The 22,657-nt window shown below is 44.6% G+C and overlaps 1 protein-coding gene across 1 annotated transcript in view; it reads right to left on the bottom strand.

The window, feature by feature from the left end:
* The window catches only part of PDE8A (phosphodiesterase 8A), a 155,832-nt gene extending 136,634 nt beyond the window's left edge, over positions 1 to 19,198 (bottom strand). Inside the window, exon 1 of the mRNA XM_066355110.1 lies at positions 18,098 to 19,198. Coding sequence (XP_066211207.1) covers positions 18,098 to 18,268 — 171 coding nt within the window. The 5' untranslated portion in view covers positions 18,269 to 19,198. The remainder of the gene's footprint in view (positions 1 to 18,097) is intronic.
* Between the last annotated feature and the right edge of the window lie 3,459 nt (positions 19,199 to 22,657).

Here is a 22,657-nt window from a genome sequence, read left to right as displayed (position 1 = left end):
GCTAGAGTGGCTCTGGTCGCGGCAGAGCGACGCCCTGGAGGGGCAGAGCATCGTCCCTGGTGGGCAGAGCATCGCCCCTGGTGGGCGTGCTGGGTGGATCCCGGTCGGGCGCATGCAGGAGTCTGTCTGACTGTCTCTCCCCGTTTCCAGCTTCAGAAAAATACAAAAGAAAAAAAAAAAAGAAAAAGAAAACAGGACCTGTAAAACTATTTTCTTAATATAAAACATATACAAAAGCATATTGTCTTAAAACTAACAGCCAACATTACACCTAAAGGTAAAGAACTGCATACATTATCATTAAAATTAGACTAAAACAAAGATGCACACTGCCCTGGCTGGTTGGCTCAGTGGAGAGAGCATCAGCCCAGCGTACAGATGTCCTAGGTTCGATCCTGAACACACAGGAGAAGTGACCATCTGCTTCTCTTCCCTTTCTCTCAGGCAGCCAGTGGTTCAAATGGTCTGAGCATCAGCCTCAGGCACTGAGGATAGCTTGGATGATTCAAGCATCGCCCCAGTCTGATCAGGCAGTGGCACAGTGGATAGAGCTTGGACTGGGATGCCCAGGACCCAGATTCGAGACCCCGAGGTCACCAGCTTGAGCGCAGGCTCATCTGGTTTGAGCAAAAGCTCACCAGCTTGGACCCAAGGTCACTGGCTCGAGCAAGGGGTTATTCGGTCTGCTGAAGGCCCGCAGTCAAGGCACATATGAGAAAGCAATCAATGAACTAAGGTGTCGCAATGCGCAACAAAAAACTAATGATTGATGCTTCTCATCTCTCCGTTCCTGTCTGTCTGTCCCTGTCTATCTCTCTCTCTCTCTCTCTCTGTCTCTGTTAAAAAAAAAAGCATCGGCCCCAGACAAGAGTTGACAGGTAGATCCCAGTTGAGGTGCATGCGGGGGTCTGTGTCTCTGCCTCCCCACTTCTCACTTAATAAAACAAGTCAACGTAATTAAAAACATGGAAGGATGTGCTAGGTTAAAAGAAATCTATGGGTCACAAGCAGATGCAATGCAGGGGACATTTATGAGATCATAAGGGATCTCAGCGTGGTATGGTATGGGTATCAGAGAAATTTTTTTAAATTACTGGAATAAAAATTGGCCAAAAACATACACTGCAAAACAATATATACTTATGTTGGTTCCTCAAAAATTTTAAAATAGAATTAATATAATGGTCCATTACTCCTGGATACACATGTATATATAAACAAAAGAACTGAAAGCAGGTACTCAAAGAGCTTTGTGCACCCATGTCCATAGAGCATTGTTCACAATAACCAAGAGTGGAAACAACCCAAACATCCATCAGTGGATAAATGAATAAAATGTGATACACACACACACACACACACACACACACACACACACAAAATGGTATATGTATATACCGTATTTTGTTTAACCATTCTTAAAAAAGAATGAGATTCTGATATATGCTACAACACGGATAAACCTTGAAGACATTATATTAAGTGGAATACATCAGTCAAAAAATACAAATACTATATGATTCCACTTAGATAAGGTACCCAGAATAGTCAAAAGTAGAATGGTGGATGCCATGGGGATGGAGAGAAGAGGGAATGAGGATTTAGTGTTTAATGGATACCAAGTTTCAGTTTGGAAAGACGAAAAAGTTCTGGAGATGGATGGTGGTGATGCTTGCACAACAATGTGCACTTAATGCCACCAAACTGCACATTAAAAAATGATTCAAAATAATAAGAAAAAAAATAATTAAAATGGTAAATTTACATTATTGGTACTTTACCACAATTTTTAAAAAACTCAGTATGCATGCCTGACCTGTGGTGACGCAGTGGATAGAGTGTCAACCTGGAATGCTGAGGTCACTGGTCTGAGGTCCTGGGGTTGCCTGGTCAAGACACATATGAAAAGCAACTACTATGAGTTGATGCTTCCCAATCCTCTCCCCTTCGCACACTCTCCTCTCTCTAATAAATCAATTTTTAAAATCATTTTTTGTTTGGTTTTGCAAGAGAGAGAGAGACAGACAGACAGACAGGAGGGGAAAGAGATGAGAAGCATTAACTCATAGTTGCAGCACCTTAGTTGTTCACTGATTGCTTTCTCATACGTGCCCTGACAGGGGGCAGGTGGTGTCTCCAGCCAACCCAATAACCTGTTGCTCCAGCCAGTGACTTTAGGTTTCAAGCCAGCGACCTGTGGGCTTAAGCCAGCGACCATGGGGTCATGTCTATGATCCCATGCTTAAGCCAGTGACCCTGCACACAAAGCTGCTGACCACAGGATTTCGAACCTGGGTCTTCCAAGTCTCAATCCAACGCTCTATCCACTGTGCCACCACCTGGTCAGGCTAAAAAAAAAAGTTTTTAAGTAAAAATAAAAACCCAGTATGCACTGTATAATCTAATTTCAGTAAAAAATTTACATATATTATATTTATACATATAATATAGAAGGATACACACTAGCATGCTACAATAAATTATCTCTAGGTGGTAAAAATTACATTTCAGCATTTGCTAATTTTCTACAATACATGTACTGCTTCTGTAATAAAAAAATGTTGTATAAAGCAAAAGAAAAAAACATAAAAGTATGTTAGAGCTGATTTCATAAAAACACAAAATGTCTACAATTTATAAAAATACATCCAATAAAAAGACTAGAGGAAAAGATTTGCAATAAGCAGGAGAAAGCAGAACATAATTTCCAAACATATTAAAAACTTCTTACACATTTTAAACTCTAAACCCAGAAAGTGAAATAGGCAACAGGCACAATGACTCACAGAAGATAAAAGTGTCCAAAACACACTTGGGAAAAAAGAAGATAATAAACAATAAGTGAAATAAATTCAAATTAAAATACCACAAGCATAACAAACACTCTCATATGCTCCTGTGATACTAAAATTTGATCACATCTATCTGGAGGGCAATTCAGCAATATGATCTTTTTAAAATTAATAGCCAAACTGATAATTCTCAAAACATAATGCAGAATGAAAGAAAGTGTTACATAGAGGAGTACATAGTACATAATTTTACTTATATGAAGTTCTGTTTGTCTAACAAAGCTAATCTACAATGGAAAAAATATTAACATGAATACAGTTATTATCATTTTTTGGTGTGTATTTCTTTCCTGTGTTTTTTCATATGCATATACTTTATGTGGTGATAATATACAATTCTACTTCATATATCATAGCTTTGCATTAAGAAAAAGAAAAAAGGCCTGACCAGGCGGTGGCGCAATGGATAGAGCATCGGATTGGAACATGGACGACCCAGGTTTGAAACCCCGAGGGTGCTGGCTTGAGTGCGGGCTTACCTGGCTTGAGCCCAAAGGTTGCTGGTTTGCTCTGCTGTAGCCCCCCCGGTCAAGGAACATATGAGAAAGCAATCAATGAACTAAGGTGCCGCAACAAAGAATTGATGCTTCTCATCTCTCCCTTCTTGTCTGTCTGTCCCTATCTGTCCCTCTCTCTGACTCTCTCTATATCTCTGTTAAAAAAAAATTAGAAAATTAGAAGGCTGGTTGCAGGGATGGTGGGGAGAAACTGCCCGGGAAGGGGCATGAGGGATCTTTCTCAGTGATGATAATGTCCCATAACTTGACATTTTGTTTTGTTTTTGAGAGAGACAGAAAGGGAGAGAGATGAGAAGTATCAACTCATAGCAGCAGTACTTTAGTTGTTCACTGATTGCTTCTTATATGTGCCTTGACTGGGGGGTTCCAGTCAAGCCACTGACCCCTTGCTTAAGCCACTGATGGTGAACTCAAGCCATTGACCACGGGGTCATGGCTATGATCCCACGCTCAAGCTGGCAATGCGTGCTCAAGCTGGTGAGCATGTGCTCAAGCCTGCAACCTCAGGGTTTCAAATCTGGGACTTCTGCATCCCAGGTCAATGCTCTATGCACTGTGCCACCATCAGTCAGACGGTTTTGATTACATAGGCACAGGTATACATTTGTCAAGACTCAGCAAATGTACAATAAATATTTGTGCATTTTATTGTATGTAAATTTTACCTCAATAGAAAAATACTCTAAACAAATATTGAACTTTAATGATATTCACACTACAATAATGAAGGGAAAGTCTACTGGTGATTGCAATGACTTTAAAATGCATGAAAGCAAAAGAAGGTGGCTAGAGAAGATCAATAAATGGATATGTGATAAAGCAAATACAATAAAATGCTAATGTAAAATTCCTTCGGGAATACTGTATATTTGAGACTTTTCATAATGAAATGTTAAAAATACTAAAACGTAATGAACAGTCATGAGGCAACCTTTAGGAGTGCTGGAAATGTTCTATCTTGATCTGGGTGGTAGTTACATGCAGACTACATGGATAAAATCTTATCAAGCTGTCCACTGTAAGATTTTTGTAGGCCCTGGCCAGTTGGCTTAGTGGAAGAGCATTGGCCCAGCATATGGACGTCCTGGATTCAATTCCCGGTCAGGGCACACAGGAGAAGCAACCATCTACTTCTCTCCCCCTCCATCTTCCCCAACTCTCCCTCTTCCCCTCCCGCAACCAGTGGTTTGATTGGTTCGAGAGTTGGCCCCAGGAGCTGAGGACAGCTTGGTTAATTCAAGCATTGGCCTGAGATAGGGTTGTTGAATGGATCCCAGTCAGGGTGCATGTGGGAGTCTGTCTCACTATCTCCCCTCCTCTCACTTGGAAAAAAGAAAAAAAAAGATTTTTGTATAATATTCTGACTGCATTTTTATTTCAGTAAGAAATCTTTTTGCCCTGGACAAGCATCATACTGATACACAGAGGTCGCTGGTTCGATCCCCGGTCAGGGCACATACAGAAACAGATCAATGTTTCTGGTTCTCTCTCTCTCCCTTTCCCTCTCTCTAAAATCAATAAATAAAAATAAATGTTTTCAATAAAGAGAAATCAGAATAGGACTTCAAACATGTGTAAATAATATCCTTAAAGAGATAAGGGAGTATGCTACAACCAAAAAACATGAATAAGCAGTTATGAAGAGAACAAACCATAAATCTTGAACACAAAAACCATCCAATTTTAAAACTCAATGGGCAAGAGAGCTGAGCAGACCCTGAGAAATAAATCAGTGAGTTGGAAGAATGGACTAAAAAATCCTCTCAGACTGTGATGCAGAGATGGGAGGTGAGAGAAGAGTGAAGGGACATGGAGGACACGCCAAAGTGTGTCAAAACCCTATCCTTTGGAGGAAGCTGCAGAACTAAGAAAATGAGGAAATGGAAGGGGACATTTGAGGAAATAACAGCTAGATGTTTCCTAGAACTAAACAACAAAACTGTCTTAAAAGTCATTTTTAATTACAGTTATTTAAAGTAATCTACACAGAGGGAGGAAACATACCACCATTTTATGGGACACACTCTCCCAAATATACAATTTAATTAATTGGGGAATTTAAGTGATCCTTGTTCTTTTCTGTATTTTTCAAGTTTTCTATAATGAACATTACTGTCATAATGAGGAAAAACAAAAGTTTACTTTTATAAAATGAATCCAGAACCAAGAGACAAGAAAAGCTTTTTAAAGAACTCCCTGACCTCGCCTTCCTCTGGCTTCTGCACTATGCTATTACAGTGAACCTGTTTCTGTCAATGGTTACCACACCACAAACTTGGGTAAGTCATTTGATCTCCTTACATTTCTGCTTCTTTAAGTCTTCAACAGGAAAAATAAAATCCCTCCTTCCTACCTCACAGGACTTTGGGGAACATCAATGAGATGATGTGTAAAAATAGCACTTGGTAAACCATAAAGGCCTGTACAAAATATGGTGTGCTATCAGTCCTTCTAAGCTGCTAAAACCCAATCTCCGAGTCACCCTCCAGTTACTTTCTCCCTCACTCCCCAAATCCAATCTGGCCTCTAGCCTGTCAGCTTCTCCTTCCCTCGTTCCCTCCTTTCTGAAACTGCCGGGCTACATTAGTTACACCTGATGCTCCTACCTTGTGCCTGCACCACCACAGTAGGCCCCTGGGGAGTGGCCCACCTGTAGCTTTTCCTTACGCCACATATTGAAATTTCCTCTGAAACTTAATCTTCATAAAATATTTATCCTATAAACTACCCTGATGAAAATGAAAAGCCTGTGAGAGTTCTCTAGGTTTTCGGGATGGACTTCAAACTCCTCAACCTGGTTTTCAGGCCCTCCATGCTATTGCTGGTCAACCTTCTCACAGTCTGCAGAACTAGGCAGCCCTCTCCACACCAATACACATGCCTTCCTATTCAGGTCCTCCCTGTCCTCTTAGCCCAGGTCAAACTCCTTCTTCCCTTCCCCTCTGTGTACTATATAACCAAAACAGACCAAGCTCCTGGCTGTTCTCTGAGCACCCAGACATCCCTCTGACACTACTATCACCTCTAGGTTACAGGCCTGCCCACCTCCCGAGAGGACTATTGTGCCCCAAGTAGTCTGGGGCCTGGTATAGCCCTCCTATACCCTCTATACTAGACATTCAAATTCACCTGCTAATCATTTTAGTCCTTAAAATAAACTTTCTTTACCTAATTGAATTTTATAGTAATTTTTTATAGCTTTAAGATAAATGTGCATATTTCCACATAATACACTGCTTAGCTATTCACCTTTAAATAAAAGAAGTTATATATTATAAATTCTTTTATAACTTCTTTCTCTCAACATTGTTTTTGAAATTGACCTATGTTGATCCGGTGGCTATAATCCATTCATTGTCAAAGCTGTAAAACTAACCCTGCTTAAGCATATCACAACCTTGATACTTGGGTTTAATCAAAAAGTTTGCTTATTAAAAGCAATGCTGGCCCTGGCCAGTTGGCTTAGTGGTAGAGCGTCAGCCTGGCATGTGGATGTCCTGGGTTTGATTCCCAGTCAGGGCACACAGGAGAAGTAACCATCTGCTTCTCCACCCCTTCCCCTCTCACTTCTCTCTCTCTCTCTCTCTCTTCTCCTCCTGCAGTCATGGCACAATTTGAGCAAGTTGGCCCCAGGGGCTGAGGATGGCTCCATGGCCTCAACGCAGGTGCTGAAATAGCTCAGTTGCTGAGCAAAGGAGCAGTGGCTGAGCAGATGGGCAGAGCATCATCCCATAGGGAGCTTGCCAGGTGGATCCTGGTCTGGGTGCATGCGGGAGTCTGTCTCTCTGTCTCCCTGCTTCTCACTTAAGAAAAATTAAAAAAAAAAAAAAAGGCAAGGCTGCTATAAACATTCTTGTATATGCTTCCAGCTCACTTATGTACGAGTTTCTAGGAGTGAAATTGGTAATGACAATGGTTTTCCCAAGTGGTAGCACAGATTTACACTGCTACCTAGTATTGAAGAGGTCCTCAAAATATGCTTTTCACCGTCTGCCAGCTCAGTGGGTGTAAAATGCTCAGTGGGTATAAAATGCTACCTCACTGTGGTTTTCATTTGCATTTCTCCAGTGACAGCAGACATCTTTTTATACATTTATCAGCCATTTGGCTTCCTCTTTAATGACATGCCTGTTCAAGTCTTTGCCTATTTTTCAAATGAGCTGCCTTTTTCTTACTGACTTCTAGGAGTTCCGTGTGTATCCTGGATACTCACATTTTATTGGTATTGTGTGTTGCAAATTTCTTCTTCCAGTCTATGGCCTTCCTTCACTTTCATTCTCTTTTGATGAAAAGTTCGTTATTTTAAGGTAGTTGACTATATCGTCCCTTTCCTTTATGGCCAGGGGTCCCCAAACTTTTTACATAGGGAACCAGTTCACTGTCCCTCAGACCATTGGAGGGCCACCACATACAGTGCTCCTCTCACTGACCACCAATGAAAGAGGTGCCCCTTCTGGAAGTGTGGTGGGGGGCCGGATAAATGGCCTCAGGGGGCCGCATGTGGCCCGCGGGCCGTAGTTTGGGGAATCCTGCTTTATGGCAGTGGTTCCCAACCTTTTTTGTGCCACGGACCAGTTTAATGTCAGAAAATATTTTCACGGACCGGCCTTTAGGGTGGGACGGATAAATGCACAAAATAAAATTATGCAACCAGCATGAAAACTGTGGTATTTTAAAATATAATTGTCGAACTTACGAGACAAGCGTCAAGAGTGAGTCTTAGATGGATATAACAGAAGGAATCTGGTCATTTTTAAAAAATAAAACATCGTTCAGACTTAAATATAAATAAAACGGAAATAATGTAAGTTATTTATTCTTTCTCTGCGGACTGGTACCAAATGGCCCATGGACCGGTACCGGTCTGCGGCCTGGGGGTTGGGGACCACTGCTTTATGGTAAATAGTTTGTGTAACTTGTTTAATTAAGTCCTTCCCTACCAGAAGTTATGACAATATTTATATTTCCCGTTAATAAAAAAGTATTAAAATTAAAACTTCAAAAAGGAAGTTATATAAATGATCAATAAGCATATAAAAAGTACTCAAAATTATTAGCCATCAAGGAAATGCAAACAAAAACCATGTGATACCATCATACACCCAACCAGAATGGCTAAAATTAAAAGACTGGTAACACCAAATAGTGGCAAGGATATGTTGCCATGGAACTTTTATTGCACATTTTTGGCAGGAGTGTGAAACTGTACAACCATCTTGAGAAAAGGTCAAGCAACTTCTTAAAAAGCTAAACAGATAGCTATCCTATATCCAGCAATTCTACTTCTTGGTATTTACCCAAAGGAAGTGAAAATGCTTGACCACAAAATAATACATACTAGAATATTCATATCAGCTTTATTCTTAATGGTTTCCAGAAATAGAAACAGCCCTAGAATTCATCAGCAAGAGAACGGCTCTAGTCATGCAACAGACCACTACTAAGAAAAAAAAACAACAACCTACTGATTCATGCAACATAGACAAATCTCAAAAACACTATGCTGAGTGAAAGAAGCCTTCCACAAAGTACATACTTTAAGATTCTATTTAAAGCTTAAAATAGGCAAAAACAATTTATAATGGAAAAAAATCATAACAGAACAATGGTTGACACTGGATGGGAGTATGGATGGGGAAGAAGCAGAGAGAACTTTCTGGGGAAAAGGTAATATTGTATATTTTGACAGATTTACATTACACAAGCATGCACCTTTGCCAAAAAAGAAAGAAAAAAAAAAGGAAACAAACAAAATTTGAACTCTAAGTGATATGCATACTAAAGTGTTTAGGGTTTAAGTATACTGATGTTTAAAACTTACTTAAAAAATGCATCCTAGGCCCTGGCCGGTTGGCTCAGCAGTAGAGCGTCGGCCTGGCGTGCAGGGGACCCGGGTTCAATTCCCGGCCAGGGCACATAGGAGAAGCGCCCATTTGCTTCTCCACCCCCACCCCCCCCCCCCTCCTTCCTCTCTGTCTCTCTCTTCCCCTCCCGCAGCCAAGGCTCCATTGGAACAAAGATGGCCCAGGTGCTGGGGATGGCTCCTTGGCCTCTGCCCCAGGCGCTAGAGTGGCTCTGGTCGCGGCAGAGCGAAGCCCCGGAGGGGCAGAGCATTGCCCCCTGGTGGGCAGAGCGTCGCCCCATGGTGGGCGTGCCGGGTGGATCCCGGTCGGGCGCATGCGGGAGTCTGTCTGACTGTCTCTCCCTGTTTCCAGCTTCAGAAAAATACAAAAAAAAAAAAAGAAAGAAAAAAAATGCATCCAAAAGATAAAATGGACTACCAGACGGATTAAGGAGTAGAGAGGTGTGATAAAGCAAACACAGGAAGCTGTTAGCCTTACCTGTGGTGATGCAGTGGATAAAGCATTTACCTGGAATGCTGAGGTCACTGGTTCAAAACCCTGGGCTTGCCTGGTCAAGGTACACATGGGAGCTGAGGCTTCCTGCTCCTTCCCCCCTTCTCTCTCTCCCTTTCTCTTTCTCTCTCTCTGAAAAATGGATAAATAAAATCTAAAAAAAAGTTGTTTTTTAAAAAAACGAAGCTGTTAACTGCAGAATCGAGGTGGCAAGTAGGTAATTCAACTCTGCTGTATGTTTGGAATTTTTTACAATAAATTAGGGAAAAGACAAAAATATTTTTTTAAAAAGAAGAGTTTTGCTTAAATATATAAGCAGATATATTTGAGCAAAGGTTGCCTTTAAGAAAGGTAATTAAAAGAACAATTCTGGTGTAAAAGAAGAGAATATAAAAACTGCATATAGACTATGATTCTGGCTATATAAAAACAAACAAACAAACATATATACAAGGAAAATAAGCCCAGAAGAAAATAAATCACATTATTAATAATGGCTATGTTAGCCCTGGCTATGTAGCTCAGTGGGTTACACCAAGGTTGCAGGTTTGATCCCCATCAGGGCACATACAAGAATCAACCATGAATACATAAATTAATGAAACAACAAATAAGTGTTTCTCTCTCTCTCTAAAATCAATCAAAGTGTGATAAAATAAATACAACAGGAAAGATAGTTGTAGATAAGGATTTTCTGTAAGTAAATATACATGGTCTCCAGTTCAATGTGTGTGAGAGAATTGTAACCATAGAATTCTTATGAAAGACATTTAAAAGACATTTAATCACTTGTCATCTGTGTGCTTTGAGAATGACCAAGAGAAAGAACAGACAAGCCTTCAAAAAAAAAAGACCAATCCTGGCCACTCTCCCTTCAGGGAGCATACTCATGCCTTCCTCCCCACCCCACCCTCCTCCTCCTTCTCTTCTTTTCCCAGGCTTGTTTTCCTTGCCCTCCTCTTTCTCCTAAGCTCTAAGGGACTATACAAGACTTGAAACCACAGTAGCAGTGGCCAGCAGCAGCTTGTCTCGAATTAACCGCTGAACCTGTCTCCAAGGTCCCCTTTCTCTGACTTTCCTCCTGCACATCCAATAAATTCTTCTTCACTTGCTGGGAGGAAAAGAAAAGCTCAATCCTCACATGTGATAGTGCCTTGGAGTTTACAGTACACTTTCACACACGTTATTTTAAATGATCCTCACCCAAACTCAGCTATTCTAGTTCCATTGAGAAAGCTTAGAATCAGAACTTGGCAAACATCCCACAATTGGTGCCTGATGGAGCTGGACCTAAAACCATTACCTCCGGCTCCTCCTTCACATGTATTCTTACAAACATATGTCACTAGGGAACTGCTATCAACTCCAGACATTTGAAGACAACAGGGAGACTGATGTGCCACTAGCCCTTGAGAAAAACAAGCAGGACATGAGAGTGAGACACACTGGACAGTGAAGAGCATGAATTCAACAGACCGAAGGTTTATTTCCAACCTCTACAGAATAAAAGCACTGGCAAGCCCTGCACCTCGAGTTCTTTAAGGCCACCCTCCTTGTTTGGGGAAATATATGACATCCTTCGTGTCTGTGTGAATGAGCAAACTGCAAATGACGACGCCTGCCGCTGAAAAACTACCATATAAAAGGATTAAAAAAAACAAAGGAAAGAAAGAAAAGAAAAACGTGTCAAAGCAGCTCTCTGACAACATATTCAACCACCCTTCTTAACAGAGAGAATCAGGGAGAAAAAAAGGCGGGACCCAGGAACAATGCTCAACCCTAACAGGGCCAAAATTAGAGGCAAAGCTTTACTAACCACCTCACAGATTAATCACTGGCTTAAGTATATTGGCTTTTTGTTAAAACACATATACAATACACCCTAATAATTTCTGTTCAATTTAAACAAGGTGAGATATAACCAAGGAACATGAATGAATAAAAGCCCTTTTAGCCTTAGATATTGGTGTATTTATTCAAACATGATTTTGTGTGCCAACTGTAATGGCCCGTCACGAGAACTGTAATGAAATTGGAACACAGTCCTTGCCCTCAGATGGCCTAGACTTAAGGCAGAAATCCCAGGCCCTCAAGGCTTATGGGGTATGGTCCTAAGAGCAAAGAAAAGAGACTCCAAGTACAGCCAGGGGCTCAAGAAAGTTTTGAGCTGTGCCTTGAACAACTCTGGGAGGATTTATACATGCAGAATTGGGTACAGGTGGTTGAACTCCAGGCAAAAACTGACGATGGGGAGAATAGGCTCCAAGGAAGAGCTCCTGGCAGAGGAAGGCTACCTGCAGCCCGAACAGGAGGAAGAGGAATGCCTGCCAACTCATTTCAGAGAGGGAAGAGGACAGGGTGCCTGATTTCAGGAGTTAATTGACAGGGCTGAAAAGAGAGAGCTGCGACTTCCACGGAGGGCTGAAACCAAGTGCCCCAGGAAGTCAAGATTTAACAAAATTCTAACGATGTTGATTTAGGACACCTCCATAAAACCCAGGTGACCTGCAGTATCTGTAGCCTAGCAGACAGCCAGAGAATGGGAGATGTAATGGAGATAGGATAGAGAGCAACAACCTAGGGGAGGAAAGCCAGAAACAATGCATTTGAATCCCAGCCTAACTCTATGGCAGTGGTAGTCAACCTGGTCCCTACCGCCCACTAGTGGGCGTTCTAGCTTTCATGGTGGGCAGTAGCGGAGCAACCAAAGTATAAATAAAAAGATAGATTTACAGCCCTGGCTGGTTGGCTCAGTGGTAGAGCGTCGGCCTGGCGTGCAGAAGTCCCAGGTTCGATTCCCGGCCAGGGCACACAGGAGAAGCACCCATCTGCTTCTCCACCCCTCCCCCTCTCCTTCCTCTCTCTCTCTTCCCCTCCCGCAGCAAGGCTCCATTGGAGCAAAGATGGCCCGGGCGCTAGGGATGGCTCCTTGGCCTCTGCCCCAGGCGCTAGAGTGGCTCTTGTCTCAACAGAGCGACCCCCCGGAGGGGCAGAGCATCACCCCCTGGTGGGTGTGCCGGATGGATCCCAGTCGGCGCATGCGGGAGTCTATGACTGTCTCTCCCCGTTTCCAGCTTCAGAAAAAAATAAATTAAAAAATAAATAAATAAATAAATAAAAAGATAGATTTAACTATAGTAAGTTGTTTTATAAAGATTTATTCTGCCAAACTTAGCGAAAATACGACATAAAGTACTTGGTAAGTAATTATTATTATATGCTTTAACTTGCTGTAACTCTGCTTTATGAATTTTATAAAGTAAAGTGACTTCCCTACTTTATAAATCACCATTACTGTGGAACCGGTGGGTGGTTAGAAAATTTTACCAACAGAGATACAAAAGTGGGCGGTAGGTATAAAAAGGTTGACTACCCCTGCTCTATGGTCTTGGGTGAGTTGCCAACCTCAGCTGCCCCATCCGCAAATGGGTAGTGGTAGCAGCCACCTCACCGGGTTGCAAGGATTAAATGAAGTAACATCTATAAGGCATCCATCACAGTGTCTCCAACAAAGAAGGCATCCAAGAAATGGTGAATATTATTAATATGAATAGTCTACTCTCTAAGAACTTGAGGCCAACGCCTTCTACTGTCTCAGTCTATTGAGAATCCAGGCAGAAGTCAATGACCTTGGAAAAGACCAAGGAATTATTCATGTCCTAAGCAACTTCTCTCTCTGTTCTTTAATTTTTGTTATTTTAATTTTTAAAAATACTTAGTCCTTTAAGGCATTTTAGGTTATTCTGAGGTGTCTGCCTCATTCTGAGGCCTCACATTACAAACTTTCCCCTATGGAAGAACCCAATCCAAATGGGCAAGCCGTCCAAGGGAAAACCAGTGTCATAAGCCGCTTCTTCACAGGGAACATTTATTTGTGCCAGAAGGGGCTTGTGGCCCCTTCAGCAAGGAAAGGGTCAAGACCAGCCCAGGAAGGTCTGAGCTGCTAGAGTTGTGACATTCATAACATCTTAAGAACCACCTTAAAAATTGTGGTGGTAATATTAAGCACTAAGGTAAAATACTTTGCATTCATAGTATATATAAGTAATATTAGTAATATGAATACAAAGTATTTTATGCATATAATAGGCATTCAAGAAAGTATAAAAAGCCAAATCTCCACAGCTAGGCCTGACAAAATACACCAAAAGGCATAAGAACATGATGAGAGAACTCATAGCCTATGATCTTCAGAGATTAATTACAGTCACTTATTTCAGAAACAGAAAGGGAAGGGGTGGGGGTACCTTGTTTTCTTAACTACCTTTCAGAGGGAAACTTCCTGTACCTCTGTATAATCTACCAAGGGTCGATGACCCCTAGTGAGGGTGAAAAAAAAATCAGCCGGGTCACACACAAAGAGAAATTTGCTTTGGTTTAGAGAAATATAAATATTTGATTAATTCCCTTGGTATATTAAGAGCAGGCAAAAAATTTTATTCCATAGCTAAGAAACACTGGAAAACTACTCAACTTGGGTTAACTAAGATGGTTAGTTTGGCCAGTTTTATGGAGGAAGGGGGGCTGGCAGAAAAGCAGCAAGGGGAGACAGGGAAGTGCAGAAAAGGAGAAAACGAGGTGAGGAAGGAGAATGGCAGAAATAAAGACTGGATATGGACAAAACAGAGTCAGTCTGAGAGGATTCCGGGAGCTGGAGGTTGTACCCATTGGCTAGCGTGTGGCCACCTTATTATCTGTCACCTGTTGTGTCCCACTCATCCAGCTGCACTAATACTTAAATCTTGACAGGGAAATCTACTCTGCTCACCAGGATAGAAATAGATTATTCCCTGAGTACAAATAACCAGAGATTTCCTCAAAACCAAATCCAAATGCCGCAGCCTCCTCTCTGGTTAAAATTGGTTTCTATTTCTCCTTTTTTATGGGCTGGGTGGGTTATCCACTTCTGCAGCCTGCTTCCCACAAGTCTCCAATTCAACCAATGGTTGTGGAAGGCCTGTGTGGGGCGGGGGAGTACAGCAGTGAACAAAACAGAGGTGACTGCCACCTCACAGAGCTAATGACAAAAGGTGGGGAGGGCATCCGTCATGGGCAGTGCTTTGTGGGTTACCAAAGGGAGGAAGCATGAGCACAAAGGGTCTCCTCTGCTGCTCCTGCCCCACACTCAGCTCTTACAAGGGCAACTCAAGACCTAGCTACAGAAAGGGAAAGAATAGAGGAAATCCAGACTGACAAGAAAACACTGAAATGTTTAAGTTAATGCTCACCCTGATTAAAAACAAAGCAGAAATTGAAGTGTTCAAGCTGAACACAACATTCATCACCTAAAACCACATAGACTATAACTCCAGAAATGAATCAACAGAGTATTTTTAGTTATACTTAAATAAGTTCATAAAAAGGACCCAGCCTAATATGTATTACAAGACCCTAAAGTAGTACCTTTGGAGTCATTAAGAAGCATTTGTGTTTATTGAGCTTCCCTGCTAAGTATATTTCTTATACTTTGAATACTGGTCTCTCATGTCCTGACACGTGGCCTGCCTAAGACACACCTCAGTAAAACGTCTCCCTAATCAAACAAGTTTGGGGAATGTTGCATGCACTAAACCTTTTGGGAAATCACAGTGTATTTTAGAAAATTCAGTTCTGTGACAAATCCTGCATGAAAGAAATCTTCAGAACTTAATCTAAGCCAGTATTTTCCAAAACTTATTTGACCATGAACTATTTTTTATTCATTTTTAGAGAGAGAGGAGAGAGAGAGAAAAAGGGGGGGGGGGAGCAGGAAGTATCAACTCTCATATGTGCCTTGACCAGGGAAGCCCAGGGTTTCAAACCAGCGACCTCAGTGTTCCAGATCAACGCTTATCCGCTGTGCCACCACAGGTCAGCCTGACCATGAACCATTTTTTCATTTAACACTTACTAAGAGTACACAAATTGCCCTGGCTGGTTGGCTCAGTGGATAGAGCATCGGCCCAGCAAGTGGACGTCCCAGAATTGATTTCCGGTCAAGGCACACAGAAGCTTCTCCCCCTTCTCTCTCTTTCCCTCTTGCAGCCAGTGGTTCAATCGCTTCAAGCAATGGTCCAGGTGCTGAGGATAGCTCAGATGATTTGAGCATCGGCTCCAGCCAGGGGTTGCCGGGGTGCATGCAGGAATCTATCTCCCCTCCTCTCACTTAAAAAAAAAAAAAAGTACACAAACTGCTTCTGGGAACACATGTGGGATACACTACAGTTAGGGGAGATACTGCTTAATTAATTTGAAAATGCAATTATCAATCTCCAAAGCATTCTGAACCGGTGTTTACTATATGCTATAGGAATATAAAAACTTCCCCCATTGAATCCCTGTTGAAAATCACTCAACAATATGCTGACTTAGTGTATTTTAATAACATTCTTAATGAACTCAGATCTTCGGATGTGAATAAAAGGAACTCAAATTAATTGTAAAATAATGATTTTGCTAAATTGCTGAAAGTACATCTTCTTCTCTAAACATGTAGTTTTAAATTTCCAGAATGTATTTAATATATTCCCTTAAAGAAACAATATTGAAGAATTGCAACAAAGTAACATTTCCTTCTGCTCTCTTACCTAACATGTCTAATTACAAATTCCTATAACTGACATGCGGTATCAACATGTACAGTTCATGAATCACTGAGACTAGTATTTCTGTGGTTATGGTGTTGCTACTTATAATTTGACTCCTCTTCTGGGCATAATGATATAATACAGTCTCTTAAAGCCTACGTTGGAGGTTTAATGGAACCAAATTCCAGTGACTGAAAAAGTTTCATCATTCAGTTAACAATAAAAAAATATTCAGTAAACATTTATTTAGCACCTACTATGTGCATGCCATTGATTAACCACTGTAATGGTAAATGCATTTTTCTGGGACCCAAATCAAGACTTACAGTAGGACAGAATATTTAAGACTCTTAGAAACTCAGGTAACATCTAGGCACCGTGGATAACAGGTGAGTAATGTGGGGCACTGGAGACGCACACAAGACACCTAGGACATCCACACCACCACAAAAATGCCATTAAGACACAACAGCTTAATTTTAGTTAATGCACAATAACAGATATTAGACTTGAAAGCTGTTAAAAAGTTTCCATAACTCAACTTCACTGGTGGAATGCTTTTTTTTTTTTAAGCCAGTCAAGATAGGCTTAATGTATCAGTATTATACTGATGTTTAGAGCAGCTTGAGTTAAGAGTCTAAAAACATTACTGTTGTGTCTTTTAAGAATCTGTAGAAAGAACCCAACTTCTGATAATGATAAAAGGTGAGTTTTCATGTAGAGTTCGGTAGGGGTGGGTGGGGAAAATCACTGAAGAAGGTTTTTCACTTTCATATAGAAAAAGTCTTATGAATACTAATAGAAACGTAAGACAGAAAGTGACCCAAACTATAGCTTTCAAACTTGGGAGGACTAGCCATCCTCAGTAAAAAAGAAAAGCGGGTTGTTTTCAAAAAGACTCTTAAGCATCGGCAGTGGAGGGAGGGCTGAACTTGAACCACCTGTAGCCACACACTCCGATGCTCCGCTCCGTAGTTTAGTAAAACAAACAACACATAAATTCCAGCTGTAATATTCCAAATCATAGAACTGGAAAACTGCTGCTATGTACCCTAGTGAACTTTTTTCTTTTTAAAAAGTGATCATTCCTTTAAAAAACACACACACAAAAAAAAAAAAACTTAAAAATTAAGCCCCAGAAACTGATAAAACATTGACAAGGTGATACGCGCATGAGAAGACATGCAATTTTTTTAAAAAGTCACAAATGTGTCCCACTAGTAAGACTGCTTAAAAAAAAATTAACTTTGTTCTGATGAATGCTTCAAAAACTGCGTTTCTGGTCGTATTTTGTAATTACTTGCAATTTAAATACATGTATGCTAAAAAACGTGAACCTCAAATACACGTGCAATGAAGCAAAGTTGATGTTGCTGCAAATTACATTTTCATGGTCTCCACTCAAAGGGGAAACTGCAACCGCGGGCCTGTGCCAGCTGACAGGGACAAGCCCGCGGGACGGCAGGGTCCAGCAGGCTGGCTGCGCGGCCGGCCGCCCTTGCCTTTCCTCCGCGAGAACCAAAGGAACAAAGTTCACACCGACTTAACGTTCCGGGGCCCCTGGTTCCCCGGTGGAAGGTAGCTGACTCAAGCGCCTGAGGTTCACGGAGAGCCCTGGGGCTCCGGACGTCAGACGTGTCCCGAAAAACCGTCGCTGCGGCTCGGGCAGTGGCCCCGGCACAACGCCATTAATCAGGACCCGGGATCCGGCTCGGTTCTCCCGGGCACGCTGCTCGGCACGACGGGCTGCAGCCGTCCCTCAGTCGCCCAAAGCCAGGGCCTGGGCACCCCGCGGCGCCCCTTACCGTCTTGCCGATGCCGCCACGAGGGTCGGGCTCCGCGAAGCCGGCGCCGCAGACCACGGGCGCAGCGGTCGTCTCCGGGCACGGAGGGAGGCCCGGCGCGTCCCTGGCCGCCTCGCCGCCGTGGAACCCAGTCCGGCTCTCGGAACTGTGGATGCTCGGGGCGCAGCCCATGCTGGCGGCGGCGCCGCGGACACGCTGGCCGGCGACCGCTATCCGGTCAGCAAACGGCCCGCCGGGCGCCTCGGGGCCACCGCGGGCGCCGTGTCATCGCCGCCTGGGCGGGCGGGCGGGCGAGCGCGGGTCTCACGCCAGGAAGCGCGGCCGCCCTTTTATCGCGGTGCGGGCGCGGCGGCGGCGCGGAGGGGACGCTGGGGCGGGTGGCGCGCCGCGGCCGCCCCTCCGAACATGCCCTTCCTGAGGCGCTAGCCGCCCTCACATCGCCCGCCCGCCGGGGCCGCGCTTCCGGGCAGTCGCAGGGGAGGTCTGCGCCCTTCCAGCCGGAGAGCCCGCGCCGCTCCAGCCGCTGGGCCACTGTCCACCTACAAAACGACCCTGGCCCGAGCGTCGGCGGCGGTCCGCTGGCCTAGGCGCGCCGCCGTGTAGACTAGGGGCCGAGGGGAGCCCGTCGGGGCGGGGCGGCCGCCCGGCTGCGGGGTAGGAACGGCGGATGCAGGCTGTCCGCACCGCGCCGTCGAGAACCGCAGCAGCGACTGCGCTGAGCAGGAGCTGCAGGCGGCAGGGCTCGGACTCCGCGCTCCGCCGGTTTCGAAGGCAGCACGCCACGCCCAGCCCGAGCCGTAACCTCCAGCAGCTGGCGTCAATGGAAAGCAGCTGGAGCGCCGCCACAGCCGCCTCCCCGCGCCGCCGCCACTGGGCATGCGCGGCCACGAGGGGCGGGGTGCCCGGGCCCGCTGCTTGGACTAGGAAAGGGACTTGCCCAAGGACTGAACAGCCACGTGGGCGAGTGCTGTGACCTCGGGCCGCCAAAACCCTGATTGTAACAGGGGAATAGTCGGTCTCTCAGACTCCATCTTCTTCGTTCAAGTATTATAGAAACAGCCCCTCCTATTTTCCCTTCCCCTGACCTAAAAAGCCTAAACTCTGTACTCTCTTAAGATGGATGTAAGCTACTCCTAGGGCGTATTCATGATGCCTTGTCCATCAATAAACCTTTCTTTACTAAAAACTCAGATGGTTTGAGTCTGACATACAGACTTTGGACCAGTAGCAAAATCAGTGGGGTTCAAATCCCAGCGCTGTACCTTAGAAGCTACATGACTACAATCAGGCCACTATCTCTGAATCCTAAAGAGGCCAGTGGAAGGACCCCTATTTTGGGTGGTGGTGAGAGGGTCAATGAGGTCTAGGGGTTATCGTGGGGATTCACAGCCCTGTGCACTACACCTGGCGCCAAGACTTGGAGCACCACGCCGGCTGCACCTGCCGCTGACAGGGGGGCTGAGATGCTTAGAAGCTACATTTGTGACAGACTGAGGGCCCCACCTTCCTCTCATTTTAACCCAAGGACTGGTCATTCCAGGCACTGGAGACCCCAAAGGCCACCTGCTTGAGAGAGCAGAGCCAGGTGTCTGCTGTGCACAGAGAGACCTATAAAGACTCCAGACTGTACTCCATTCACCCCTTTACCAGCTTGCTGTGTGACCTTGGGCAAGTCACTTAACCTCTCTGTGCCTGGGAATGGCCGCAACCCTGAGTGTCCATAAGGTGGTACCGGGAAGCAGTCCATCTCAGACTCACCTCCACTCCGCCCTTCCCTACGCAGGAGTGGTCCCTTCCTTTCTTCTCCTGCAATCCACACCTTTCCTAACATGGCCCTGGAGAAACTCAGAGGTGCCACACTCTGGCCTCAAGCCAGCTGCCAAAAATGACCCGGAGGCGTGCTTAGGGCTGGAGTCCCTGAGGCACCACTGGGACTGCAGCACAACTTAAGTGAAAAGTCTCTGGTTGTGGCTCAGGCTCCAGGGACCCTAAGATTCGCAGCCTCGGTGTCCCTCAAGCCTCAGTCTTCCAAGCCCAAGGTCCACACCAGGCCGTTCTCCACCCCCCAGACTGCCCGCCCCCCAGCAGCAGAGCAAAAAGGCTGGAGCACAAAGGCCGGAACCAGAGAGAGCAGCCTGTGCTATTCACCTTCGTTGCTGGCTGAGCAGGCCAGAACCACTAGCACATGACTCCATTATCAAGTTTAATAAGCACATTGAGCAAGAAAGAGTAATATTTATGCCTCCCTGCCTTATAAAAGTAGCAGTGGGTCAATGAAGATGTCTTGGAAAACACAGTAATAGATTTTTACTATCACCTGTTATTCCACCTAAATTTCTACCTTTGTTCTACAGATTTTAGAAGGTAATTTTTCCAGGCTGAATCTGGACCCTTTCAACTCAAGAGTAACTCATGAAGAAAACATTTTGAACTACCAGAGTGCATGGAAGTCTACCATGCGCCCTCAGTCCTCCCCTCCTCGCCTGGCAGAGAAGTCTGGCCGAGAAATCTGGCCTTGATGATTCCCACTGACCTTGCCTCCCCTGGGGCTCCAGGCTGCTCCAGCTCTCTGGGCCCTCCCCTCACAGACAGCCTGGCCTCCCCTTGGAAATCCTTGAGCCCTGTGCTAATCAGGGTGGTGAGAATGCTCTTCCCCACCCCCACCTCCCTGGCCCCCTGGGCTGCCCTGTGCCATCCCAAGCCGGTTACTTATCCTCTCCGTCTCCAGAGAACTGCTGGGTAGCAGCATTGACTGATTTCCACCTCTGCAATTCAGGGCCCTAGACTTAGAGACCTGAGGCTAAGAATGTTACAGGAGCAGACAGAAAAGGTAAAAGTCATCTGCTTGCTTCTGGAGTCACAGAAATCACACACACACACACTTTTTTCATACCTGGGAACTCAGCCTGGGGCACTCCAGAAAGCCACAGGCCCCCTGTCTCAGCTTCAACTGCCTGACCAATTCCACTCCATCCCTCCTCCCCTGGCCATAACCTGCACCTTGAGAACCCTGAATACTTTCTACCCTGTGAAACCAGCCCCCAGGCCTCAGGGACAATGGACACAAAAGAGCTCGCACTGACAGAAGTATCCCATGTGCCACGCACTGGCTCACCCAGGACTCCCAGGCCCCCACACACAATCCTACCACTTGGAGCTGTCTCAGGAGCTCGTGAATGATCCCATTCCTGCTGAGGGGAGGAACCCCCAAGTGGCACCTCAAAGCTCTATGGCACACAGGACACACCCCAAATCTATCCCCCTTAGGTATGGGGAACCCCAAGCAGAGCAGCTTGATTCCCACAAGGCTCACAATTATAGTCGAATGTTGGCAGCAGTTCTTATTTCTAGGAGTCAGGCATGAGGTCAGTGGAGCTGGGAAAAGAGTCAAAAGAAGGAACAAAGGCCAACCTGGGCCCAGCTACCCACTCACTATCACAGTCCATTCCCAGGAGAGTCCTCTCACAGTCCACCTCACCCGTCCACTAGAGACATGAAAATGCACAATCCCACACAGCTTTGTTCATCCTTCCACCTAAGCTGGTCCTTTATATAACCACTCTCCCTCCTGGCTTTACTTCCTTCTCCACCTGGGGCTAGCATTCAGAGCTGTTCCACTGGCACCCAGTTTCCTACTCCTCCCCTTGCATTCCCCATTGAAGTGGGCTGGAAGCAGCTGGAAGTGAGCGAGTGCCTGCATCCTGAGGTCTGAAACCCAGCCCTGCCATTCATCTTCTCTCTGAGCGGCTTTCCTCCTGGTAAATCTAGGATTAATGATATCTACCTCACAGGGATTAGATAGGCTAACTGGTGTCAAATGCCTAGAATAACTATTGAGCACCAGTACCTTAGGTCAGCACCTTCTCCTGGGTCCATTCCACCTCATTTCCTCCAGGCCTGCTTCCAGACTGCTGAAAACCGCTAGGAAAGTGAAATTACTATGAGGATAGATGCCCCTACCAACCTATGGCATCAGACTTCATCCAGTTCATCCCTCTAACTTTCAAAACTTTGTAAGATGTATTTTTTTTTTTAAGTGAGAGGAGGGGAGATAGAGAGACAGACTCCCACATGTGCCCTGATTGGGATCTATCTGGCAACGCCCCTCTGGGGCTCAAATTAACTTAGTTATTTTTAGCACCTGAGGCTGATGCACTCAGACCAACCAAGCTATCCTCAGCACCCATGGCCGTCACTTGAACCAATCAAAACACTAGCTGCAAGAGGAGAAGACAGAGAGAAGGGAGAGGGAGGGGAAGAGAAGCAAATGGTCATATCTCATGTGTGTCCTGACTGGGGATCAAACCTGGGACGTACACACACTGGGCTGACATTCTATCCACTGAGCCAACTGGCCAGGGCCATTAGATGTAATTTTTCTGAGTCATTTTTAAATTACACATTCTATAATTTACACATAAATGTGCTGGAAAAGAGTAAAAAAAAATCAAACTAAGAAATATATAAGGTGAGCAGAGGCAAAGGGAAGTTTCTCTTCCTTGCCTACTCCCTTCCTTCTGAGGAGGTAACTACTGTTAACAGTTTGGACCATAACAGGTT

The sequence above is a fragment of the Saccopteryx leptura genome, chromosome 13 (genome assembly GCF_036850995.1).
Source record: "Saccopteryx leptura isolate mSacLep1 chromosome 13, mSacLep1_pri_phased_curated, whole genome shotgun sequence".
In the NCBI taxonomy this organism is placed as follows: domain Eukaryota; kingdom Metazoa; phylum Chordata; class Mammalia; order Chiroptera; family Emballonuridae; genus Saccopteryx; species Saccopteryx leptura.
This window is presented reverse-complemented; position numbering and strand designations above follow the sequence as displayed.